Genomic DNA, 25401 nt, shown 5'->3' with positions numbered 1-25401 from the left:
ATGTCTAAACACTACACCACACTACCTTTTGTGGGGTAGCTGCTGTTGAACAGTAGTAAGTAGATAAGTCTGGATGAGACATGGAGGCTGCGGCTTGGTAGCATGTCATCCAGTGGCTGTCGCTGGCCTCTGTCCCCATGAGCAATGTTCCCTCTAAGAGGCAGAGTCTTGTGAGCAAAAATTCTACTTTCTGAGCTGCTGGTATTACAGTTGTGAGTTACTGGCATTAAAGTTATGAGCTACTGAATACATTATTGTGCTCTGGGGCCATTTTTCCTGAGCTAGGACAAAAATGTGTGAGCTGGAGGCTAAAAATCTGTGAGCTAGTTCACGCTAACTCGGCTTAGAGGGAACACTGCCCATGAGTCCTCACTTAAAGGCCAAAACAGCCTGGAAATGACCATGCCCCCTTTCCCTGTCTTCTACTGTCTGAACCAAGGTTTGATGGTTGGGTCACCTAGCCATGCCCGCTGGGGGCATTCTTTCCTTAAAGCTACAGGGCCCACTTCTATTATTTGAGGTTGTTTTAACCCTTTGGTGAATTTTTTTTTTGTAGACATCAAATTTTTTTCCTGCAGACTTGGGGATTTTCTCAATGTTGTAGAAAGATCGGTTTTGTCTGTTTATGGCTCCAGTCTCTGGAGCTAAGTATCTACAGATTTGGCCATACAGAGAATTAGATATATATGGAGTGGTTTAAAAACAGTTAAAAGCAGGGCTTTTTTTGTAGCAGGAACACTACATCAGGCCACCCTCCCTGATGTAGCTAGTCCTCCTGGAGCTTACAATAGGCCCCATACTAAGAGCCCTGCAAGTTCTTGGATGACTGGCTACATCAGGGGTGTGTAGCCTAATATGCAAAGGAGTTTCTGCTACAAAAAAAAAGCCCTGGTTAAAAGTATTTACCACTTTTTCAATAGATTGTAGATTGTTCCAGAGACATGCTATACATTATAGAGCAAGGGTGTCAAACATGCAGTCCAGGGGCGAATCAGGCCCCCAGAAGGCTCCTATCAGGCCCCTGAGCAACTGGCTATCTTCTACTTCCCTCTCCCTATATCTTGCTTCCTTCTGCATAACAACTTGCTTTGCAAGACTTGCTCAATTGCTCAGGAGCCTCAGAGCAAAACCTCTATTTTCTCCATAGGCTGAGGCTCCTCCCTTGGTGAAGAAGAGGGGAAAGGCAAAGCTTGCTTTTCCAGGCTCTCTCAATTGCACAGCAGAGCTACTGAGCCAAGCCTCTCTTCCTTCTATTGACTGAGGCTCCCCCCCTCCCGCCTAGTCCCCTGGGGAAGGAAGGAAAAGAGCCACAGCTTCCTTTGCCCAGTTACCTGGATCCCATGGAAGAAATAGATTTATTTACATTAGACTTTTATCCCGCCCTCTCCGCAAGCGGACTCATGGCGGCTTACAACAATCGTTTACACGATTCAAAACAATAAGTCAATGAAATCTATAAAACATTAATACAATTAAAATTTAAACGCTATTCCATGGTGCTGTACCATTACTATGTTGGTGGTTTTGCTTTTCAGACGGTTGGTCACCGGGAACTCTAGCTGATGTCAGGTGGCAGCTCTCTCTCAGTTTAAGCATCGAAGGCCTGTCGAAACAATTTGGTCTTACAGGCCCTGCGGAATGTAGGAAGGTCCCACAGGGCCCTTCGGGAGAGCATTCCATAACTCTGGTGCTGCCACTGAGAAGGCCCTGGCTCGTGTCAAACGCAACCTGGCCTCCTTTGGTCCAGGGGTGGACAGCAGATTTTTTGTCCCTGAACGCAGTGCTCTCTGGGGGATATATGGGGAAAGGCAGTCCCGCAGATAAACAGGTCCCTGACCATAAAGGGCTTTAAAGGTCAACACCAACACCTTGAAATGGATTCGGAACACAACAGGTAGCCAGTGCAGCTCTTTCAGCACTGGCTGAATGTGCTCACATCGAGGGAGCCTCATTAACAGCCGTGCAGCAGCGTTCTGCACTAACTGTAGTTTCCGAGTCAGCGTCAAGGGTAGCCCCATGTAGAGAGCATTACAGTGATCTATTCTTGAGGTGACCATAGCATGGATCACCATTGCTAAGTCATTGTGCTCCAGAAAAGGAGCCAGCTGCCGCACCCGCCGAAGATGAAAAAAGGCGGATCTAATAGTGGCTGCTACCTGGGCCTCCATTGCAAGGGAGGACTCAAGGAGCACACCCAAGCTCTTGACCTTAGGGGCTGGTATCAATGGCACCCCATTTAGAGCCGGCAGCTGGACCCCTCCCCTTGGACCACCCCGGCTCAGATAGAGAACCTCTGTCTTCATCGGATTCAATTTCAGCCAACTCAGCCTGAGCCAGGATGCTACGGCTTGAAGAGCCAGGTCCAGATTTTCCGGGGTACAGTCGGACTGGCCACCCATCAATAGATAGAGCTGGGTGTCGTTTGTGTATTGGTGACAACCCAGTCCATACCTCCTGACAATCTGGGCAAGGGGGTGCATATAGATGTTAAATAACATTGGGGACAGAACCGCACCCTGAGGCACACCACGTGTGTGAGTGCCTCTGGGATGACTCCTCCCCTATCACCACCCTTTGTCCCTGATCTTGGAGAAAGGAGGTCAACCACTGTAAGGCGGACCCCTGAATCCCCACGTCGGCAAGGCGGCCAGTCAGTAGCTGATGATCAACCGTATCAAAAGCGGCTGACAGGTCCAATAATAGCAGCACTGCTGAGCCACCCGGATCCAGATGTCGCAGGAGGTCATCCATGAGAGCGACGAGAACTGTCTCCATCCCATGACCTGGTCGAAAGCTGGACTGGAATGGATCCAGTGTGGAAGTGTCCTCCAGGAATCCCTGTAGCTGAATTGCCACTGCCCGCTCTATAACCTTACCCAAAAAGGGAAGGTTTGATACCGGCCGATAGTTCATCAATACGGCTGGATCTGCCGATGGTTTTTTCAAGAGGGGATGGACCACAGCCTCTTTAAGGGGCATGGGAAAGATCCCTTCTATCAGGGATCTATTGATGATCCCCTGCAGTGGTTCACGTAGCATTGCCTGGCTAGCTTTTATAAGCCAGGACGGGCACAGATCCAACCTACAAGTCGTAGGGCGTACAGCTAAAAGGATCCTGTCGACTTCCTCCAGGCTGAGTGAACTGAAGGAATCCAGAACTGGACCAGAAGATGTGCTCGGTTCCCTAAGTTCTTTCACTGTATCAAGTATGGAGGGAAGGTCGTGTCGGAGCGACAAGACTTTATCTGTGAAAAAACTTGCAAAAGCCTCACAGCCTATTTCCAGTTCTCTAATATTTTGTTTACCATGCGGTAAAATTGTTAGTGACCGAATTATACTAAACAATTGTGCTGGGCTTGAGGTTGCAGATGCAATCCGGGACGCAAAGTAATTCTTCTTTGTGGCCTGGACTGCCATCTCATAGGTCCGCATAAATGACCTATAGGATGTTCTCGTAGCTTCGTCACGAGTATGTCGCCATTGTCTCTCTAGTCGTCTTAATTGCCGTTTCATTGATCGCAGCTCCAGGGTATACCATGGAGTGGATTGTGAACGAGGATGAAGAGGACATCGGGGAGCGATCTCGTCAATGACCATGGAGAGCTGGTTATTCCAGTTCTCCACCAGTTCATCCAACGAGTCGCCAGAGGACCAGGGATCCCACATAGCCATTTGAAGCCACAAAGGGTCCATCTGGCTACGTGGGCAAGCTAAAACTTCCTCACCGCCTAGACGGGGTAGAGGTGGCGTATTCACACAAGCCCTCAGGGCATAGTGGTCAGACCATGGCACCGCCTCAGCAGAAATCTGATCCACTCCAACTCCCGCCGCAAAGATCCGGTCTAATGTATGCCCAGCCTGGTGTGTGGGCGCTGTTACATATTGGGAGAGTCCCAGTGCTGCCATGGAAAGCACTAGGTCCGTCGCCCAAGTGGAAGCTGCGTCCTCGGCATGCAAAGAAAGCACCTTTAAGACCAATGAGTGCTTAACATTTTAAGCATGTTTTAAGTTTTTGAAAATATATTTAATTTAATTGTGTTTGTCTGTGTCCTTTATAAAGTTTATATCTCTGCTACCTAATCTTAAATAGGTACACACGTGGCCCAACCCAACGTGGCTCAGCCCAACCCGGCATGGCGTGGCCCAACAAGGTCTCATTTATGTCAGATCCAGCCCTCATAATAAATGAGTTCGACACCCCTGTTATAGAGAGCCTGTACAAGTGCATTGTTTATCATGTTGGACTAAGATCTGGACCCCAGCTTCAAGACCCCTTCTGCCGTGGAAGATCAGTGGTGGTGGCTGTGGGCTAGTCACACTCTCTGAGCCTAACCTGCTTCACAAGATGGCTTTTATGAAATTTGGAAGAGGGGAAAACTGTTGCAAGCTACTTAATACGATAATCATTTGGAATTTTTTTTTTTTTTTTTAAATTTAAAATATGTGAAGTTTGAATTTTTCAAATGTGTGCATTTCTTTCCATTAGGTCTGCCTCTTCTTGTCCAAAGAACTATTGCAAGGACTATTGTTCTTCAGGAAATAGTAGGGAAAGGTCGATTTGGTGAAGTCTGGCGTGGAAAATGGTGTGGAGAAGATGTAGCTGTCAAGATCTTTTCCTCAAGGGACGAAAGGTCTTGGTTTCGGGAGGCAGAAATGTATCAGACAATTATGCTGAGGCATGAAAATATCCTCGGTTTTATTGCTGCTGATAACAAGGGTAAAGCACTTCCAAACAGTTTCACAATGTTTGTTCTGTACTGGGATTAGCCCAGTGGAATTATTATTATTATTTTAAGGGAAAAGGTTAATTAATACAAAAAGGCAGAGAGATACATAATAACTTGTGGATGAGATCAGTTAAACCTTCACTATAATTAAGTGGGAAAAAAAGCAGTTGCTCTCTGAGTTATGGCTATGTGCTCCTACCAAGGCTCAGTTTGTGGAGTTCTGTTTTGGGGCATTTTAAATGGATGGTGGCTGTGTGGACACACTCAATTTCCAACAGCCATTTAGTTAGACGGGAATCCCATTTTTGCTCATTTTCAGTGGTGAAAGTAGGGTTTCCAGGTCCAACTCAGAAAATATCTGGGGACTTCGGGGTTGGAGCCTGGAGACTTTTCCATTCCCTAAAATAAAGTGCAGTTCCCCTGTATACAGTCTTCATTTCTTTGTTCTCCTGCAGATGGCGGCACTTCCACTAAATGAAAGTGAACATACACGCACACACACACTCACTCACTCACTCTCGAAGCAGCCAAAATAAACCCAGTTTGCAAGCACATACTTTTGTGATTTCACTCGGGCAGTTTACTCACTGGAGCTGCTGAATGTAACTGTTGTATTTCAACCAACTTCTTCAAACTAACAGGAGAACGAAAGCAGAGCAGCCTAGGGCATGGAGTTTTCCTCAAAACAAACAGAGGGACTCTGCTCACTTGTCTTCCTTTCACACATGTGGCTATGCCTAGTTGCTCCATTCAACTTTCCTCTTGGTCTCCCTAATCACAGGATTTAAAGGCACACACACACAGTCCAAAACACAGGCAGTTTGCAGGCTTCTTTTAAGCCTGCACAGATTTATAGGCATATTGTGGCTGCTGGGGTGGGGCTTCCCCCCACTGGGCAGCTACTTGGTGGCAGGAAGGAGCCTGTAAAACCAGGGGATCCCCTGCTGGGACCTGGGGATTGACAAGCCTAGGTGAAAGTGAGGAAAAGTTCAGCAAGCTCTGAAGGCCAGTGAGAAGGCTAATGTTTAAGAGCCCTTGTGAGTTTGTTTGTAAAATCCAACCACATTTAAAAAAATGAAGGGCACAAGCTTTCTTAAGAGGAGCAGCCATTCCTGTCAATTATCTTCCTTTCCCTTTGCAGATCTCCACAGTGCAGTCTCTGAAGGCCTGCTGGCTTCCGGGAATGAAATTCCAGGAGGCTCAGTGGGCTACAGGAGAAGGAGGATGAGTTGAAGCAGCAGCAATTCCCATCCCCTTTTAAGATAACTGGAGGGCCCTTTTGTTTTCTAACTGTATGGTTAGATACGGGGCATTAACTACAGCAGTGATATTGGTCAGTACAATAGTCAGTGGCTGTCATAAAGCACACAGTTATGCCCAAGTAGGTTGCTGGATGTCAGTGGTGTTGAGCATTCCTGACTCTTTCTTTTAAGTAGTGCATAGTGTGCTGGCTGGACACATAGATGTTCATGTAGACAACACCCTCCTTCCATTAAAGGGCCACCCTTTGTAAAAGTGGCCCTTTTGTGGAATTTGCAACAATATGTTTTTTTATAAGATCGACATTTGTGCTTTTCTCTTCAAGGTCATCCTCTCAGAGCTCATCTCAAATTTTTAGTATCTGATTGGACTTTAATCTCCTTAACTGCATGTAGGCCTTGTCCCACAATCCATTTCCTGGAATCTTTGTGACCATTGAACCACCCCTCCTGCTTTCTGGTGCAGACCTGATAGCTTGAGGGATGTAACGTTCTTACATTACAGCTAGTTGCTGCTGCAGTTTTCTGTCAGAAAAATAAAATAGCACCCATTATCTTCAACCTGCTGAGAGCCCAATCTGGAGCATTTTTAAATGGCTGAGTTCTGCTCTAAAATGTTGTTGGTGTTCACAGGTCAAACCTGTGGAGGATGCTGTAACATCTAGTTAAGCCCTAGATTCTCCCTTGTTTTGGTTTATATGCTGGTTGCAGGGGTCTAAGCTGATAAGTAAGTTTTTGGCATTGCCATCCTTCTTCTAAATGTGCGGGGATTCTTGCCAGTAATTCCCATGCTGCCTAGCTTTCAAAATAGATTCAGTATATTTAACTCCATTCTGGCATGACTTTTAAAAAAATTCACTAAACAAGCTGGGGCCTGGGAGGAGATGTGGAATGAAGTGATGTGGAAATCTGAATTGTATCCCCCTTCCCTCCCTGTTTGGATTGTCTAAGCTCTCAATTTTTTTCTCATCTTCCACCCTACTTCCATTCCCTTTAATTGTTACTCAGCTGCTATGAATATTCTGTCACTTCTGGACAGTTTTCAGTCAAGAGGTGATGTTTGGGATTATGTGGTACTTTGTATGTTCTAAATGTAGTTTGCAAACAGATACTGTGATTTCTCTATACACCGTTGAAAACTTAACTCTCTTTCATATCTTTTTCATGAAAAGTTCTATATCAATCAAAAGCTCCCTAGTGCATTTAACAGCATAAATTACTCCAGTTCTTATACTTCATCCATGTTGAGAGGTATTGCTGGAAGGTATTTGATGAAGCTAAGCCATTCTTTATCTAGTCAGTGTCCGTAAGAGAGCTTGGAATCTAAGTATACCTTCTTGGGTTCCATGATGGAAAAAGCATTGGATACAACCCATTTACTTGGATCCAGCCTAAACTGGCAGTTTCCACTGATTCCCCCTTCCCATGTCAGACCGATTCCCCACTAGACTTGTTCCGGCATTGGAGCTCCTTTCCCCCCAATGCTTCCGTCCGATTTCACACAAGCTGCCTCTTTCCCATGGCAAGCAGAAACTGGTTTTCAGAGGATCTTGCTTGCCGTGGAAAAGAGGCAAGGCGAGTCGCAGCCCCAGGGCAGCTTGTGCAAAATCAGACGGAAGCGTCTCGGGGGGCGAGGGAGAGCTCCAACACCAAAGCAAGCCTATGTCCCATGTGACCTTCTTCAAGATCCCCTTTCCTGGAGGAGCAGCATTTCATGGAGATGGATGCGTAAGTGGGGAAGGCAGGAGAGTTCCATTTCCGTACTGAAAAATTTAATCTGCATCCAACCCATAATGTGTTGCTTTTTAAAAAAAATTGCACATAAAAGTGGTAGTGTCAGGATCTTGAAAAAACTTTGCAGGTTTGCTGAGGAGAAGGAATATTGTGTGTATTGACCTCAATATCCTAGGCTAGCCTAATCTTGTCCAATCTCAGAAGCCAGGAAGGTTAGTACTTGGATGGGACACCACCACCAGTGAAGTCCAGGGTTACTACATGGAGGCAGGCAATGGCAAACCACCTCTGTTCATCTCTTGCCTTGAAAACCCTACAGGGGTCACCATAAGTCTGCTGTGACTTGATGGCAGTTTCCTCCACCTTGCATGCATGTTTGTGAAAGACAGCATGGTTAATTATGGGAGTCAGTACAGAGCCCTGTCTTGTCTGTTTTGCTCATTTTATCTTCCATGGGCTGGCAGCCAGTTTACTATTAGATAGGCCTTGAATTTAGCAGGAGCTCACAGGAGCATAGCTCCTGAACCTTTCTGATGGTTCCCCCTCCTCCTACCTACCTTGTCCATTGAATAATAGGTGCAGCTGCATAACAATCCCTGGATAAGCTCCACCACCTATTTTTCTACAAAACGACCCCTGCTATTAGATATACTGATAAGTGAAAAAGAGAGTCCAAGGTATTAATTTATAGAAATAAAAAATTAAGGGGGGGGGGCGTAGTGACTGAGCTTCAGGCCGGTTGCATCCCTCCTATGCTCCTGTTATTCCTGCAGAAGATTAACGACTATTCCCAGAAAACACAGCCAATTTTGGAAAGAACATCAGTGTCAAGCATGGGAAAGACTAGAGCAAAAAAGGTACTGAAAACCCTCCCTATAGGCCTCCTGGAAAGGGTAAAACTGACTTAGAAGAGTCTGAAAATTCTGACTTGGAGACTTCTCTGTTAGAGGAAATGGCAGCGGAAGGAAGTAACCCTCCCCGAAGTGAACAGACTGAGATATTGCATGTCCTAACAGAGATAAAGAATGAAATTAAGAGTGACATAAGGTCTCTTTGTGGCGAGGTTGAACAATTAAAAAAGGAACTTGGACTTCTCAAACAGTCAGTCAAACCAATTAATAAGAAATTGGATTAACTCACTGCCGTGTTGAAAACAACAAATAAGAAAGCTGAAGCTGAATATCAGACAGCAAAAAAGACAACAGAGGATTTGAAAAACTTTAAGGATTTTGAGTCTTGAGCCAAAAATAAGATTATACTCCAGGAGTTAAAATTAAGAGAAAGAAAGGCCAAACCTCATGGAATATCTTTAAATTTTGGAGAGACGGAAAACCTTACTACAGCTTTAAATAGTTGGCTGAGTCAAATTCTTCTCACAGAAGGAGAAGCAGAGTTTTCCCAAGAGATTGTCACCTCTGCCTTCCGATTAAACATTTCCAAAAAGGCTCCTGATAACGTTTCCTCAGACATTGTTGTTGAATTTAAACAACTACAGATGAACAAACTTTTTAAAATCGCCATGAAAAAGCAAGGACTGTGCCTTGAAGTCACGATAGTTTTTTTATTTCCTGATATCCCAGCTGAAGTAATTAATGCAAAAAGGAGACTGAGAGAGACAACAAAGATTCTGTGTGACAAAGGAATTCTGTATAGATTGTTACACTAGGCCATCTAGTGGTCAATATGGAAAATCAAACTTTTACTGCATGTAATGAGGCATCTGGCAAGGAACTAATAGTGTAATTAAACTAAAGTCTGGAAGAGTTTGAATTGGGAAATTATGTTTTGAATCAGGAAATTATGTTTTCTTGAGAAGAATTAATAGGAGAATATGTATATAGTTAGAAGATAGGATAAAGATATGATAAATGGGAATGGAAAATGGGAAATTAATTGTTAAAGCCAATGGAGTAGCAAGGAGGTGGTGGGTGTGCCCCCCCTAGACCTCCAACTGTAGAGATTTTTCTGCAGCATCCAGCTCTGGAAGTAACTCTGTCCAGCTTTCTTTCGTAGGCATGAGAGAAGATAGTTGAAGTTTTAAAAATTAAGTGTGAAATGATGGAAGTCCGTGAAGAATTAAAGAAGTTTTGGAAACAAAATAAATAATATAATTATGATTAGAATAAGAATTAGGAAAAGTGGTACGGAGATCAGGTGAAAGAAAGGAAATAAGATATAGAGGAAGTGGTTTGTTTATTTGTTGTTAGCATTCAGTTCGATTTGTAGAAGGTAATAAGCAAAAAACAAAATGTATTTATTTGAGATGTATAAATAAGTTGATATATGCACACTTAATAAAATATTAATACTGAGGGGGGGGAAAGAGTCCAACAATTTCACATCAAGGAAATTGTATAAAAGATAATTAGTTTACATTTAGGATTATTGGTAAAAATATTAAAATTATATACACACACATACTCATTCACCTTCAGTAATCTCATAAAACTAAGAATGAAACCTTAAAACATGTGACATACATTAGTGCCAATATTGTTAAAAATGTGTTAATAATAGCAGCAAATAAAGCCATTCTGACATGATTTATGCAATCCATTTTTAATTCTGGGTTGCCAAATATTCCTATGAGGAAAGAAGGGGAGAGGAGGGGCTGAATTTTGAAATCATTGAGCTCTTTTGTGGTCTGATGTTACATGATAATAAATATATTTTCCCTCTACAGATAATGGAACTTGGACTCAGCTGTGGCTTGTTTCTGAATACTATGAGCAAGGCTCTTTGTTTGACTATTTAAATAGCAACACCGTGACTGTTGAAGGGGTGATTAAACTGACTTTTTCCATAGCAAGTGGCCTGGCCCACCTTCATATGGAGATTGTAGGTACACAAGGTATGTAGCTCAGTGTAGATGTCTTTTTCACTGACTGAATTTCCACATGAAGCAGACAAGATTTGGAGGGATTTTTACATTTCTATCTTGGCTATTTATTAAGAAGAAGAAGAAGAAGATATTGGATTTATATCCCGCCCTCCACTCCGCAGAGTCTCAGAGCGGCTCACAATCTCCTTTCCCTCCCCCCCCCCCACAACAGACACCCTGTGAGGTAAATTAAGATACTGGATTTATATCCCGCCCTCCACTCCAAAGAGTCTCAGAGCGGCTCACAATCTCTTTTACCTTCCTCCCCCACAACAGACACCCTGTGAGGTGGGTGGGGCTGGAGAGGGCTCTCCCAGAAGCTGCCCTTTCAAGGACAACCTCTGCCGAGCTATGGCTGACCCAAGGCCATTCCAGCAGGTGCAAGTGGAGGAGTGGGGAATCAAACCCGGTTCTCCCAGATAAGAGTCCGCACACTTAACCACTACACCAAACTGGCTCTCCAAACTTGGGTGGCATGGCTCCCCTGTTTTACCAAAGACCAGCTCTTTATATGGGTGGGCTTCCCTGGCTCACCTCAAAATCTGTTGAGCTTTTGTGGTATTCCCTAGAAAATTCTGGCAGCCATAACACAGAGATACAGGAACACACACACATGTCCACTGTGTCAGTCTGGCTTATTTTATGACAGGATTCACTTCTTGGAAGTTATAAGTAATTCCTAAACTATTTGGGAGATGAAATTGTTGCCTACGTAAGGCACCTCAGAATCAGTTGAGATATGTCTCTCCTTTTGTAGCTACACATTTAGCTGTTACAAGTTACCAGTATCAATTCATAGCACTTTGAGTAGGGCTTTTTTTGTAGAAAATCCCACCAGGAACTCATTAGCATATTAGACCGCACCCCTAACATTAGCATATTAACTCATTAGCATATTAGGCCACACCAGCTGGGATAATCGTGCAAGTGGAACGGTGGTAGGTGGCTCCCATCCACCCCCACCCCTGCCTCCTCCCTTCATGCCGAAGCTGCAGCTACTCCCACTGGACCTTTAAAGGCACCCACATACCCAGCAGCAATCCTTCAGAGGACAATGCCCACCTTCCTTCACAGGAAGGAAGGAAAGGTCTTATCATCAGAAAGAGGGGAAATAATGGGGGAGGGAAGAAAGAAGGAAAGAAAGAAACTGATCTGTGTAGTCTGGAGTCTCTCTCTCTCTCGGCTTGGCTTCGCGAACGAAGATTTAAGAAGGGTGCAATAGTCCACGTTTGCTGCAGGCTCGCTGGTGGCTGACAAGACCAATGTGGGACAGGCAGGTCCGGCCACAGCGGCTGCAGGGAAAAGTCTGATTTAGGGTTGGTCCTGTAGCAGTGCGATTCTTCCTCAATCTCCTTTTGTCCTCAAGACCAGCTATGCGTGCGTTCTCAAAGGAAGAGACAGCCTGGTGGATGGTGTGCCTCCATGCTTTGCGATCTGAGGCTAGGTCAGACCACTGGTGATGGTTGATGTGACAGGTGCTAAGGGATTTCTTCAAGGAGTCCTTGTACCTCTGGAGACCAGCTATCATAATGGAAAATCTCCAGGTCTCACCTGCAGCTTGGTAACCCCAGCTGCTGCCACGTTTTCTCCTGCATGGCTGCCTGTTGCTGACACCATGGAGTGGAATGGCCCTGAAGTGCAGCCTTTCAATGCCACAAGTGTCACTCAGCTTGGCTTGCTTCGGGGCAGGGGTGGCAGCTCAAGGTCGAGAAATTCCTGGAAATCTGGAGGTGGATCTGAAGAGAACAGACTATCAGCAGGGATGTCCTGCTATACAACCCACTCTCTGTAGCTGCCATTTCTTCCAGGGGAATGAATCTTTGTAGTCTGGGGGTCAGTTGTAATTCTGGGAGAACTCCAGGTCTTACCTGTAGGTTGGCAACCTACCAGGACCATTTTCCCTTGCCAGTCCACTCCTGCTTTGAAACAGCCAGCAATGAGGGGAGAATGTAAAGCTATAATCACAAAATGGAGGAGGACTTCATTCTCCCAGGGATTTTCCAGATCCCTGAATTTTTTTCAGGGTGTTTTTTTTTCTTTTAAAATAAAACACCTCAGTTTGTATTTTTTGCTCAGCAAGACACTGACCGGGAGGGACAGTGGGCATGGAATAGCCTGATCACAGCAGAACTTTGAAGCTAAGCAGCAGGCGACCTGGGGACCCGGGAAAGCCCCATACGAGTGCAGCTGGGCCCCTGAATACTGCAGGCAGTCTAGGTGCTGGGATATTGATGTTCATGGCATCATCAAGTATGGGAGTCCACCGCTCACCCTGAATGCAGTAGGCAACCCAGGCACCGGAACGCTGCTGCTTGAGTGCGGATGAGCCTCCTGAACGTGGCAAGTGACCTGGGCACCAGGAGGGCCTCACATGAATTCCCCAAATGCGGCAGGCTACCTGGGCACTGGGAGGCTGCCACTTGAGTGGCAGGCAACCTGGGCGCCAGGAAGCCACTGCTGGAGCACAGCTGAGCCCCCTGAACACAGCAGGCAACCTGGGTGCTGGGAGGCTGCCGCTTGTGCATGACTGGGTCCCCCAAACATGGCAGACCTGGGCGCTGGGAGGCTGCCAATCTTCTGCATCTTGGCCCCGAGTGCAGCAGGTAACTGGAGCCAGGGCAGAACCAGAACGCTAGCAAAGGGAGCCGGAACACTACCAAGGCCAGCTGGAATGGCATTCCGGTGCGTTCCGGTTTAAAAAAAGCCCTGACTGTGAGAAAATTGAAACATTCATATTAATGTGGGAGTAGTATATGGTTAAAATAGACAATATTTTCTGTATTATAGATTATAGAACAAGAATATATTGGATGCTGGAACAAAAAGCTGAGAGAGAGCACTGTGAGGAAATGGCATTTCAAAAGTGTGGTTCATGTTTTCTCTCACACACAATGTGTGCTTGTATTGTGCCAAATGTATATCTCTTGACACGACAGACAATATTTTGAAATAGAAATATATTTTTGTGCTTTGCAGGCAAGCCCGCCATTGCACATAGAGACCTGAAATCGAAAAACATTTTAGTGAAAAGGAATGAGACCTGTGCCATTGCTGATTTGGGACTGGCTGTGAAGCACGATTCTGTATTAAACACAATTGACATTCCTCAGAATCCTCGAGTGGGAACAAAGAGGTGAGGAAACATGCTTGAAATACATAATAAAGGAACTGTTATTTCTCCTTTAAATATTATGATGTTGACATTAAGGAAACCAGTGGCATGCTATTTGGCACCCAGGGCAGTTAATTTTTTTAGCAGTCCTCTCCTCTGTTGTTGTTTTTTTTTTGTCATCAAGTCACAGCTGAGTTATATTAATAAAGAAAAAATCAAAACTTCTATGTAAAAATATGCAAGTAAATAAAAGAACTGCAGAAGCTAACAGGTTGTGAAGTTACCTCTAAGGTAAAATGTTTGGGTGTGGAGATAACAATGAAGAATATTTATATTTTTAAAAACAATTATGATAAGCTATGGCGTAAAATGGATGAAGATATGATAAAATGGAATTAACTTAATTTGTCATTGCTGGGCAGAATCTCTCTCTCTCTCTCTCGGCTTGGCTTCGCGAACGAAGATTTAAGAAGGGTGCAATAGTCCACGTTTGCTGCAGGCTCGCTGGTGGCTGACAAGACCAATGTGGGACAGGCAGGTCCGGCCACAGCGGCTGCAGGGAAAAGTCTGATTTAGGGTTGGTCCCGTAGCAGTGCGATTCTTCCTCAATCTCCTTTTGTCCTCAAGACCAGCTATGCGTGTGTTCTCAAAGGAAGAGACAGCCTGGTGGATGGTGTGCCTCCATGCTTTGCGATCTGAGGCTAGGTCAGACCACTGGTGATGGTTGATGTGACAGGTGCTAAGGGATTTCTTCAAGGAGTCCTTGTACCTCTTCTTTGGTGCCCCTCTATTTCGATGGCCGGTGGAGAGTTCGCCATACAGGGCAATCTTGGGAAGGCGGTGGTTTTCCATCCTAGAAATATGCCCTGCCCAACGCAGCTGCGTCTTCAACAGCAGTGCCTCGATGCTGGTAACCTCTGCCCGCTTGAGGACTTCAGTGTTGGTCACAAAGTCACTCCAGTGGATGTTGAGGATGGTGCGAAGGCAGCGCTGATGAAAGCGCTCAAGGAGTCGCAGGTGATGACGGTATAAAACCCACGATTCGGAGCTGGGCAGAATAGCTGCAATTAAAATGAATATTCTGCCAAGAATAATGTATTTGTTTCAAACTATTCTGATTGTGAAAGACAGTAAACAATTTAATAGGTGGCAAAGAAAAATCTCAGAGTTTGTGTGGGCTGGGAAGAAACCAAGGATTAAAATGAAAATGTTAACAGATGCAAAAGAGAGAGGAGGATTCCAACTACCAGATTTAAAATTATATCATGAAGCAGTTTGTTTAGTGTGGATAAAAGAATGGGTGATGCTGTTAAATAAAAAACTTTTAGCGTTGGAAGGTTATGGAAATAAATTTGGCTGGCACGCTTATATGTATTATGGGAAAAAAGATGGATGGTTTTTTCTCTCACCAATATATAAGAAACAATTTGTTAAATACGTGTATGAAATATAAGAAATATGGGGATGAGAGAAAACCGTTATGGATAGTGCCAGCAGAAGTAATAAAAATAACAGCTGAGATGGGTGAAGAAAAGTGTTTGTCATATAAATCAACTATTAAAAATACAAAGTGGCAAAATAGAATTGAAAACTGCTGAAGAGTTGAATAATAAATATGATTGGTTCCAAATGCAATAAATAAAGTGCTTGGTGGAAAATGATATTAAAACTAAAGGGAGAAGAAAAGAGCAAACAGAAATAGAAAAAGTTCTGCTTGGAGATAATGAAAAATTAATTTCAAAACTATATAAATTACTTTTAAAATGGTCTACGGAAGATGAAGTAGTGAAATCTCAAATGATTAAGTGGATTAAATGAAATCTCAAATGATTAATGTAAATAAAGAAATACAGATGGAAACTTGGGAATATTTGTGGAAGAATTCTATTAAGCTTTCGACATGTCACAGTATTAAAGAGAACTGTTTTAAAATGATGTATAGATGGTATATGACTTCTAAAAAGTTGGCAAAGATGAACAATAAGATGCCAGATAGATGTTGGAAATGTAAGAAACATTAAGGTTCTTTCTACCATATGTGGTGGACTTGTGAAAGAGCAAAAAAGTATTGGCAGATGGTTCAACAAGAAATTTCTAGGATCTTGGGATATGAATTTAAGAAAGTTGCAGAGACTTTTCTGTTGGCATTACAAATGGAAAAATTTCCAAAAGAAGATTTGGCACTTGCTTTCAGCTGCTAGGACACTGTGGAAGCAAGAAAAAATACCAGAGAAATGGGATTGGATTGTAAAAGTTATGACATGGAGTGAAATGGACAAGTTAACAAGAACTTTAAGAGACTATGATTTAGAAGTTTTTAAGATGGAGTGAAAATTTTTTAGAAGATATGTAGAAAAAGAGTGGAAAATAAAAGGACATTGGACAATTTTTGATGATGATTAACTATTAGAAGGCAGAAGGATAGTAATTTTTGTTTTTATTAATTAAGGGTACCTTTAAATGTTAGTATTTTAAGTAAATAACACCGGCGAGGGTCAAGTAACGGGGGGAGGGGTGGTTAGACAGTAACATACGGGATAGATAAAAAGAAGTTATTTATGATGCAAGAAATAGATATTTTTTGTTACCATATGTTACTAAATAAAATTGTTTTAAAGCGAAAAAAAAAATCAAGTCACAGCTGAGTTATGACAACCCTGTAGGATTTCAAGGCAAGAAATGTTTGGAGGTGTTTGCCATCGTCTGCCTCTGTCTCAGCCCTGCTTAGCTTCTGAGATCTGAGGAGGCCAGCTTAGGCTGAAGGGGCCAGCTTAATATAGGGCCTCTGCTCTATATGACAAAATTATTTTCAGTAATAATCATTAAATGAAATGAATAATAACAATGCCAGATAGCCCAGCCATCCCTGATCTCGTCACATCTCAGCAGCTAAGCAGGATTGACTCTGGCAAGTGCTTGGATGGGAGACCTCCTTGAAATACCAGTAGTCAGGAGGACAGGGGCAGGCTTTATTCAGCCACCTCTTGGAATATCCTCTAGGCCGCCAGTAGGAGTCAGTCACCAGAGGTTACCATGACTTCCAGGTGCAGAGACATCCCCCCCCCCCCAAACAAAGCAAAACAGTGTAAGTTTTCTTTTATTTAACTCTCTCTATAATCATGCTATTCCCCATGAAAGCCTGCACAGTATAGCAGTTAAAGTGTTGGACTTTTTTCATTTTTCATTTCATTTTATTTGATTTATATCCCGCCCTACCCCACCAAAGCGGGCTCAGAGAGGCTTACAACACAGAGATTCTAACAATAAAATTCAAATTTTAAATACAATAACAGTTTATATAATTAAGAGATTAAAACATTAAAAATCAGTACATCAATCCAGCACTACGCTATCTATCAACTTCCTTCAGTATTTTGGTAGTTTTGGTGGTTTTGGTGCCGGTCAGTTATAGGCCAACCTGAAGAGGACTGTCTTACAGGCCCTGCGGAATTGTCCAATATCCCGCAGGGCCCTGACCTCCTCCGGTAACTGGTTCCACCAGCAAGGGGCTGTTATTGAGAAGGCCCTGTCTCTGGTTGACTTCAACCGGGCCTCCTTTGGCCCGGGGATTACGAGCAGATTTTGGGAGCCAGAACGCAGTACTCTCTGGGGAACGTATGGGAAGAGACGGTCCCTAAGGTAGGCAGGACTAACAGAGCTGGATTAACAATTAGGCCAAGTAGGCACTGGCCAGCTTCCCCCCTGTTTTTTGCCCTGCTTGCAGCCCTCCCTGCCTGCACATGTAGCCAGCAACTTCAGAAGATGCTTCAGAAGAGCTCAGGAGGCATTTCTTGCATGCTTGTAGGAAGGGGCCGTTTGAAAATGGCTGCTTCCATCATACAAGGGTGTTTGGCTTGGAACCCTGGAACAGGTTGTGGAGCTCCTCAGTGATTAGACCTAGCCCCATGACATCTGTTTTGTTGCACCAAGTACTGCTTGTTCTCAGCGTTGTAAAAGTGTCCAGAGATTTGTCAGGGCTGAGGAAACCTGGACTAGAAGGTTGCACAGAAGCTTGCCCAGTGACTGTTAACTGCTGTGCTTTAGAATTAACTTTATTAAAAAAAAACCTCATTGTTTGGTCTCTGTAATGTGCATATCAGTGTTTCTCACCAGCTGGCAGGACATGGAAAAAAATGTAGGTGGAACAAATACAGGTTCTAACGGTACCAGTGTTTTTGCTTTAAATTGAAATTGAGCTTATTGTAGCTTGACATCCGTGACTTTTGGGAAGAAAAATCATTAGTTTGTTAACTTATACATGTTCATTTTAAATCATCATAATTTTATTCCTCATTACGTATGTTTAAACATATCCCTGTTAACTATGGGTAAAGGCATTATTTCTTTTATAAACCTGGTGTTTCTCTACCTTTTAAAAGATACATGGCTCCAGAAATACTTGATGATGCCATGAACATCAATATTTTTGAGTCCTTCAAGCGTGCAGATATCTATGCTCTCGGCCTAGTGTACTGGGAGATATCACGAAGATGCTCAGTTGGAGGTAAGGTTCATGTTTGTTCCTTGGTAATGCAGTGCATGCACTCCATGCTACTTCTTCATTGTTTTTAAAACTTATTCATCTCTCTCGGCTTGACTTCGCGAACGAAGATTTAAAAAAGGTGCAGTAGTCCACGTCTGCTGCATAAGAACATAAGAACATAAGAGAAGCCATGTTAGATCAGGCCAATGGCCCATCCAGTCTAACATTCTGTGTCACACAGCGGCCAAATATATATATATATATACACACACATACACACTGTGGCTAATAGCCACTGATGGACCTCTGCTCCATATTTTTATCTAACCCCCTCTTGAAGGTGGCCATGCTTGTGGCCGCCACCACCTCCTGTGGCAGTGAATTCCACATGTTAATCACCCTTTGGGTGAAGAAGTACTTCCTTTTATCCGTTTTAACCTGTCTGCTCAGCAGTTTCATCGAATGCCCATGAGTTCTCGTATTGTGAGAAAGGGAGAAAAGTACTTCTTTCTCTACTTTCTCCATCCCATGCATTATCTTGTAAACCTCTATCATGTCACCCCGCAGTCGACGTTTCTCCAAGCTAAAGAGCCCTAAGCGTTTCAACCTTTCTTCATAAGGAAGGTGTTCCAGCCCTGCTGCAGGCTCGCTGGTGGCTGACGAGACCAATGCGGGACAGGCAGGTGCGGCCACAGTGGCTGCAGAGAAAAGTCTGATTCGGGGTTTGGGCTGTAGCAGTGCGATTCTTCCTCAATCTCCTTTTGTCCTCAAGACCAGCTATGCGGGCGTTCTCAAAGGAAGAGACAGCCTGGTGGATGGTGTGCCTCCATGCTTTGCGATCTGAGGCTAGGTCAGACCACTGGTGATGGTTGATGCAACAGGTGCCAAGGGATTTCTTCAAGGAGTCCTTGTACCTCTTCTTTGGTGCCCCTATTCATAGCATAAGAATAAATAGGCAAACATATTATGTGATCTTTAGTTAGGAGCAGCTGATTCCCACGGTTGTGGAACCTGTGCAAAGTAACAGCCATGCAGTCGGTGGGCTGCAGTAAGATGAGGGAAAGGAGGAGTGAAATGGCAGCCCTCTGTCTTTTCTGTGAGCAGAGCTGTGGCTGCTTGATGGGAGGAGAAAGTGCTATCAATGTAAATTAACTGGACTACAATCGCACACTACTGAGGAGTAATATCTTTTCTCATTCCTTTGGGAGGCTGAAATATCAGATGGTATGAAGACATTCTGGAGCGCTTGGATTGGCAGCCCTTTATGCCAGTGATATGTGGCTCTCAACTCATGGACCAGTGAAAGGGCTACCATTATGCACGTTTTGGGTTTGATAGGGCTCAGAAGAGGAGTACTTTCTTTTTAAGGATTGAAAAAGAGGAAAAAGGAAATCTGGATGATCCTGCCAATTAATTGTTGGTGAAGAACAAAAGTTGTTGATTGGGTTGCAGTGGCTGTGCATTTATTTAGGCATTTTAACCCTCCGTTCTCCACTTATTGTGCTTATAAAATACCACAATAAATGTACGGCTTAAAGAAACAGAAAGACAAGTCAAGTAAACAGAACAATCAAAAAGTACACTGACATTTGTACTGGTCCAGGATCTCCTGGATTGGCTCAGTTTGGGACCATAGGCCTATAAACCAGGGCTAAGAACCCTTTGACTCATGCCAAAAGCTGTGTGCTTCTGCCTACACCCAAGCTTATGTACCTGTAGGACTAAGGAAGAACAAACTCAGCCCAGATCTTATTCAGCAATTACTAGCAAGATGTTCCCCAGCATCCTCCCTATATTTTATTGGTCTTTCCCTGAGTTTCTCTTAGATAGAACTCAAGCTTGAAGGTTTCTTTGGCCATTAAGGTATAGCACTTTAGATTGGTGGTGGTGGTGGTGGGATTTTGCCATCAAGTCGCAGCTGATTTATGGAGACCTCGTAGGGTTTTCAAAGCAAGAGTTGTTCAGAGGTGGTTTGCCATTGCCTGCCTCCATATCTTGACCCTGGTATTCCTTGGTGATCTCCCATCCAAATACTGACCCTCCTTTGCTTCTGAGATTTGACAAGATTGGGCTAGCCTGGGCTGGGTAGAAGAAGATAAGAAGATATTGGATTTATATCCCGCCCTCCACTCCGAAGAGTCTCAGAGCGGCTCACAATCTCCTTTCCCATCCTCCCCCACAACAGACACCCTGTGAGGTAGATGAAGATATTGGATTTATATCCCGCCCTCCACTCTGAAGAGTCTCAGAGCGGCTCACAATCTCCTTTACCTTTCCCCCCACAACAGACACCCTGTGAGGTAGATGAAGATATTGGATTTATATCCCGCCCTCCACTCCGAAGAGTATCAGAGTGGCTCACAATCTCCTTTACCTTCCTTCCTCCCCCACAACAGGCACCCTGTGAAGTAGATGAAGATATTGGATTTATATCCCGCCCTCCACTCCGAAGAGTCTCAGAGTGGCTCACAATTTCCTTTACCTTCCCCCCCCCCACAGCAAACTCCCTGTGAGGTGGGTGGGGCTGGAGAGGGCTCTCACAACCTCTACCAGAGCAAGGACAACCTCTGCCAGAGCTATGGCTGACCCAAGGCCATGCTAGCAGGTGCAAGTGGAGGAGTGGGGAATCAAACCCGGTTCTCCCAGATAAGAGTCCAAGCACTTAACTAAACTGGCTCTCCAGTGATTTTAAATCTGCAGAAGAATAACCACTGTCTGATCCTGGCCCTGTCCTTTGGATTTATCAATCAACATGAGACCAGCTTTAGATATAGGATATAGAGTGGGTATAGGAAGAAGAAGGAAGTTGATTTACTTACTATTTTATTATAACCGATATAAGTAAATGTCTGCTTGTACAGACATTGGAATGGAACATCTCCTTCTGTGGGGTAGGCAGACGAATAGGAGCTGCGGCTACCACCTAAGCCACGCAGGTGAGAGAGAGAGAGAGGGAAAGAGAGAGATGGAGTTGCCACAGCCTGTATCAGGCAGGTGGAAGGAGGGCACAGCTGGAGTTGCTACCACATATACCAAGCAGGTAAGTTCAGAGGAAGAGGGGAGAGATGCTGCTGCATTAGTGAGGCAGGTAAAGGTGGCAGTGCAGTGGTCAGAGGGGAGAAGCAGCAAGCCGGTACCTCCCTCCCACTGTGTGAGCCAGGTAGTCAATTAATGGCAGCTCCGCAAGAGCGTGAGCTGTCCACTGGGCTGCCCAGTGTGGGGGATGCAAAAGGGATGGGATTTCCCCTCTACAAATCTCACTGGTCCCATCTTGTGTTTGTGTGTATACACATGTATTTATAACAATAATTTTTAAATTTGGAAATTGATGCTGATTATCTCAAGCAGTTTATGGTGTAGGGGAAAAAAGGGAACTGTGGAGGAGGTTGGTTAATAAAACAGGACGCAAGTATTCAGGCAACTGAAACCCAGAATTTTCTTAGAGTGGTAATTGTTAAGTATTCCTTCTGAGTAAAAATTTCCAAACACTTTTACTAAAGATTTTACTCATGATGCCATCGTCACATGGCTTTTGCTGTCATGCCCAAGTTTACTGAGTATCCTAAAATAAGTTGCACCACAAGCTGTACTCTGCATTTGTTTTTCCACTTTACCAGTTCTCTGTGTAAAAGGTCACTCCACTTGAGTAATTGCCGTGGGGATTGATTCCCTACAACAAATGAGTGTGAGTTTTTTTTAAGAACAGAAGGCTAGAGGACAAATTTGCATTGTACAAGGAGCAGCCCATGAAGGCATGTCTGTTCTATTTCCCCCTTTTTATATAAGACCACTTTGACAGACCTTATATACCCAAGCATAGTGCGATGCTTAGATCAATTCCGCAGGGCCTGTAAGACCTACCTCTTCAAAATAGCCTTCACCTAATGCTGAGCTAAGGAAGTGTTGCTGGATATGTTTTTAGCCACAGAATGTATTAAAGATCTAAGTTATAGCACCACAATTAAATTTAATACAATTTGTAAATGGATTTATGTCGATTTTATAATTATAAATGTAAGTACTATATATAATTTTATAATTTTATTGTATTGTATTCATATGTTGTGAGCCGTCCTGAGCCTGCCCTTGCGGGGAGGGCGGGATACAAATAAAAAGTATTATTATAAGAAACTGAAGTAGATTATAATGTAAACAGCAAATCCAGTTAGTCAGCTCTTTGTGTGGTGCCAGTTCTTTAAACAAAAGAGTACATAGAAAACAGCATGTTATTGGTTGTATCCAGGCCCGGTGCTAGGGGTTTGGGCGCCCCTAGGCAGACAGCAATTTCCCCGCCCCCCCTTTGAAGTAGGGGAGGTCCGGGATGAGAGTCATGGCCCTGGGAAGCGTCTTTGGGTGTGGGGAGGGAGGTGCGGGGTAGCGGTGGCAGCCACAGAAGGCAGCAGCAAGTGTTTTGGGGGCGTGGGGAGGGAGGTACGGGGAAGGCGGCAGCAAGTGTTTTTTTGGGTGCGGGGAGGGAGGCATGGGGCAGCAGGGAGGCAGCGGCGGGGGTAAGTGTTTTCAGGTGCGGGGAGGGAGGTGCGGGGCAGCTGCGGCCACAGAAGACAGTGGGGGGAAGTGTTTTCGGGTGTGGGGAGGGAGGCGCGGGGCAGTGGGGAGGTGGCGAAAGCCGCAGAAGATGGTGGCCATAGGGAGAGGGGGTGCCTCATGGTGCCCCTAGGCCAAGTGGTGTCCGAGGTGGCCGCCTACTTGGCCTACTCCCACGCGCCGGCCCTGGTTGTATCCTATGACTCCCTTCCACCAGTTTTTCCTCAGAGAAAGTTGTCCTTCAACAAAGAAAATCTTTTCTTCATCGGAGGAAGCCTTTCTCCGTCAGAAGAAAAGCCATTCTCCATTGGAGGAAGTCTTCCTTCAATTTAGCAGAAGGGACACATAGGATCCAATCCTGTATCAGCTAGTGGAGACTTTGTGTGGAGTTGTGCTGAGGGTAAGGGGGAGAGAAGGAGAATAAACTTTCTACTGTTTTTTCTCAAGGCACAGAAGGGAAGGTCAGTAAAAAAGGAAACGGGGGGGGGGGCGGGGAATGGCATCACTTTTTCCTTCCTACTTCTCTGTTAGGACACCCATTTCTCACAGAATGTTTAGTCCATGCTGTCCTTACAACTGACAGAGGCAATTGCAGGTTGTATCCAAACTGTAAACATACTTCTGGTTACAAATCACTGCAACATAGTGTCATGTCAATCAGTCACATTTGGCAACAGGAAAATCTGGTGCCAAGAAGCTGATAATTGGTCAGACATATCTTTTTAAAACGTGTTTGTCTCCTGATAACGTTGCCCTTTTTACCAATTCCCTCTTCTAGGAATTGTTGAGGAATATCAGTTGCCTTACCATGATGTCGTCCCTTCTGACCCCTCCATAGAAGATATGAGAAAAGTAGTATGTGAACAAAATCTTAGACCAAATATCCCAAATCAATGGCAAAGCTGTGAGGTAAAAATTTCTTGTATTTGTCTTTTTTATTAAGATATACCTTAGTATAGCTTAAAAGTCAGCATTTTCACTTTAAGTACTCTGATTAGCCAGCAAAGGTAGCATTTTCCTCAATGGCTACTTGCCTCAGATGTAAACAAGTCTCAGCATGAGGTTGTGTTTAATTCCAGAGGCTTTTCAGAGTGGGAGATCTAAGTCTCAGAAGGAGTACAAAGAAAGGCTTATGTACATCTAATTTTTTGACTGTCAGAGCATCCCATCTTTCCTGCCCTTTTCACAGGAACCACTTCCAAGCCATAACTGCAGACTGGAAATTGGTGGTGGAGGTGGTAGGGAACTCATGTGAATTAAACCAGCATAGGACAGCTGGCTGCAGCGACAATTAGGAGGAGAACAAAATCCCCCTTCCTGCCTCTTGCATCAGTGGAGTCTCTACTAGGGGAGGGACAGTGGCTCAGTGGTAGAGCATCTGCTTGGGAAGCAGAAGGTCCCAGGTTCAATCCCTGGCATCTCCAAAAAAGGGTCCAGGCAAATAGGTGTGAAAAACCTCAGCCTGAGACCCTGGAGAGCCGCTGCCAGTCTGAGAAGACAATACTCACTTTGATGGACCAAAGGTCTGATTCAGTATAAGGCAGTTTCATATGTTCATATGTACTGCTGGAAGAAATCTTCTCATGGCATCAGTATAAAAGAGGCATCTGATCTAATTTTTAAGTTCTAGAATGAGTTGGGTGAAGAAGAGAGACTTGATATGTTTAGTATATAAAATGTTTTGTTTGAAGAATGCACAAAGCAGTGTATAAAAAACATAAAGATTTAAGCATTCGTTTTTTAAAAAAATGCTAGTCCGTTTGTAACAAACTATCCAAAGTGACAGGTAATGCTTGCTTCAGTGTTTACTGCTTTAAAAAAAATCTTCAGTTGCCTCTTGGAATTTGCGATGCTCTATGAAAACCTGGATGTTTTTCTCTCCCTTTGGTTTCTTTTTCCGAAGGCACTCAGAGTAATGGGCCGAATAATGCGGGAATGTTGGTACACCAATGGGGCAGCTCGCCTGACAGCACTTCGCATTAAGAAGACCATTTCTCAGCTGTGTGTACAAAAGCATTCCAAAGCTTAAGACAGAACATACTTCAAGAACGGAGAAGAAAACGAATCGTTTTGTATTTTATTTTTGCATTGTTTTGATTGTGCTCTACCTCACTGTTGGCAAAGTTTTTAGTACATTATATAGACACCAAAACCTGAGTTCTGGGGGGGGGGGGACTTCACTGGATGTTCAAAGCAAGGGTTAATTTTAAGTTATGACGTTACCACCTGCCTTGGCTTGTAAATGAAAAGCAAGTGACAGAAGTGCCCCTCTGTGGTTCCTCACCCTGTGAATTCCATCTTGTCATAGTCATGCCTAAGGTCCAAACGCATGGTAAGTAACTGAAGAAGCAATGATGGTAGTTCAGTACTATCAATCATAAGCTTAGTATTCTAGCAGCAACCAAATATTAAATATATCCTTTGTACACTAAAATGTGGTTTCTGTCTAGCCTGCAGTTTGGCCCCTTCCATATGTATCCCAAGATTTCTGGCTTATCGAAAAATTTGCATCTTGTCTTACAGCACCAAACAAGACGGAACATTCTTAGAGGATCTTATCGGACTCCAGACTAGGAGTCTCTCTTGAAAGGTTTTCACAGGAATTATTAATGCCCGCTCAGGACGTTGAGCTTTCCATGTTCTACCTGCACTACTGTAGG

At 44.1% G+C, this 25401-nt stretch overlaps 1 protein-coding gene across 1 annotated transcript in view; it reads left to right on the top strand.

The window, feature by feature from the left end:
- ACVR1C (activin A receptor type 1C) overlaps positions 1-24905 on the top strand; it is a 65326-nt gene extending 40421 nt beyond the window's left edge. Inside the window, exons 4-9 of the mRNA XM_060257361.1 lie at positions 4487-4717; positions 10404-10571; positions 13578-13734; positions 18093-18217; positions 23520-23650; positions 24645-24905. Coding sequence (XP_060113344.1) covers positions 4487-4717; positions 10404-10571; positions 13578-13734; positions 18093-18217; positions 23520-23650; positions 24645-24770 — 938 coding nt within the window. The 3' untranslated portion in view covers positions 24771-24905. The remainder of the gene's footprint in view (positions 1-4486; positions 4718-10403; positions 10572-13577; positions 13735-18092; positions 18218-23519; positions 23651-24644) is intronic.
- The last annotated feature ends 496 nt before the right edge of the window (positions 24906-25401 follow it).

The sequence above is a fragment of the Heteronotia binoei genome, chromosome 16 (genome assembly GCF_032191835.1).
Source record: "Heteronotia binoei isolate CCM8104 ecotype False Entrance Well chromosome 16, APGP_CSIRO_Hbin_v1, whole genome shotgun sequence".
Lineage (NCBI taxonomy): Eukaryota > Metazoa > Chordata > Lepidosauria > Squamata > Gekkonidae > Heteronotia > Heteronotia binoei.
Note: the sequence above shows the minus strand (reverse complement) of the source record. Positions and strands in the feature narration are given on the sequence as shown.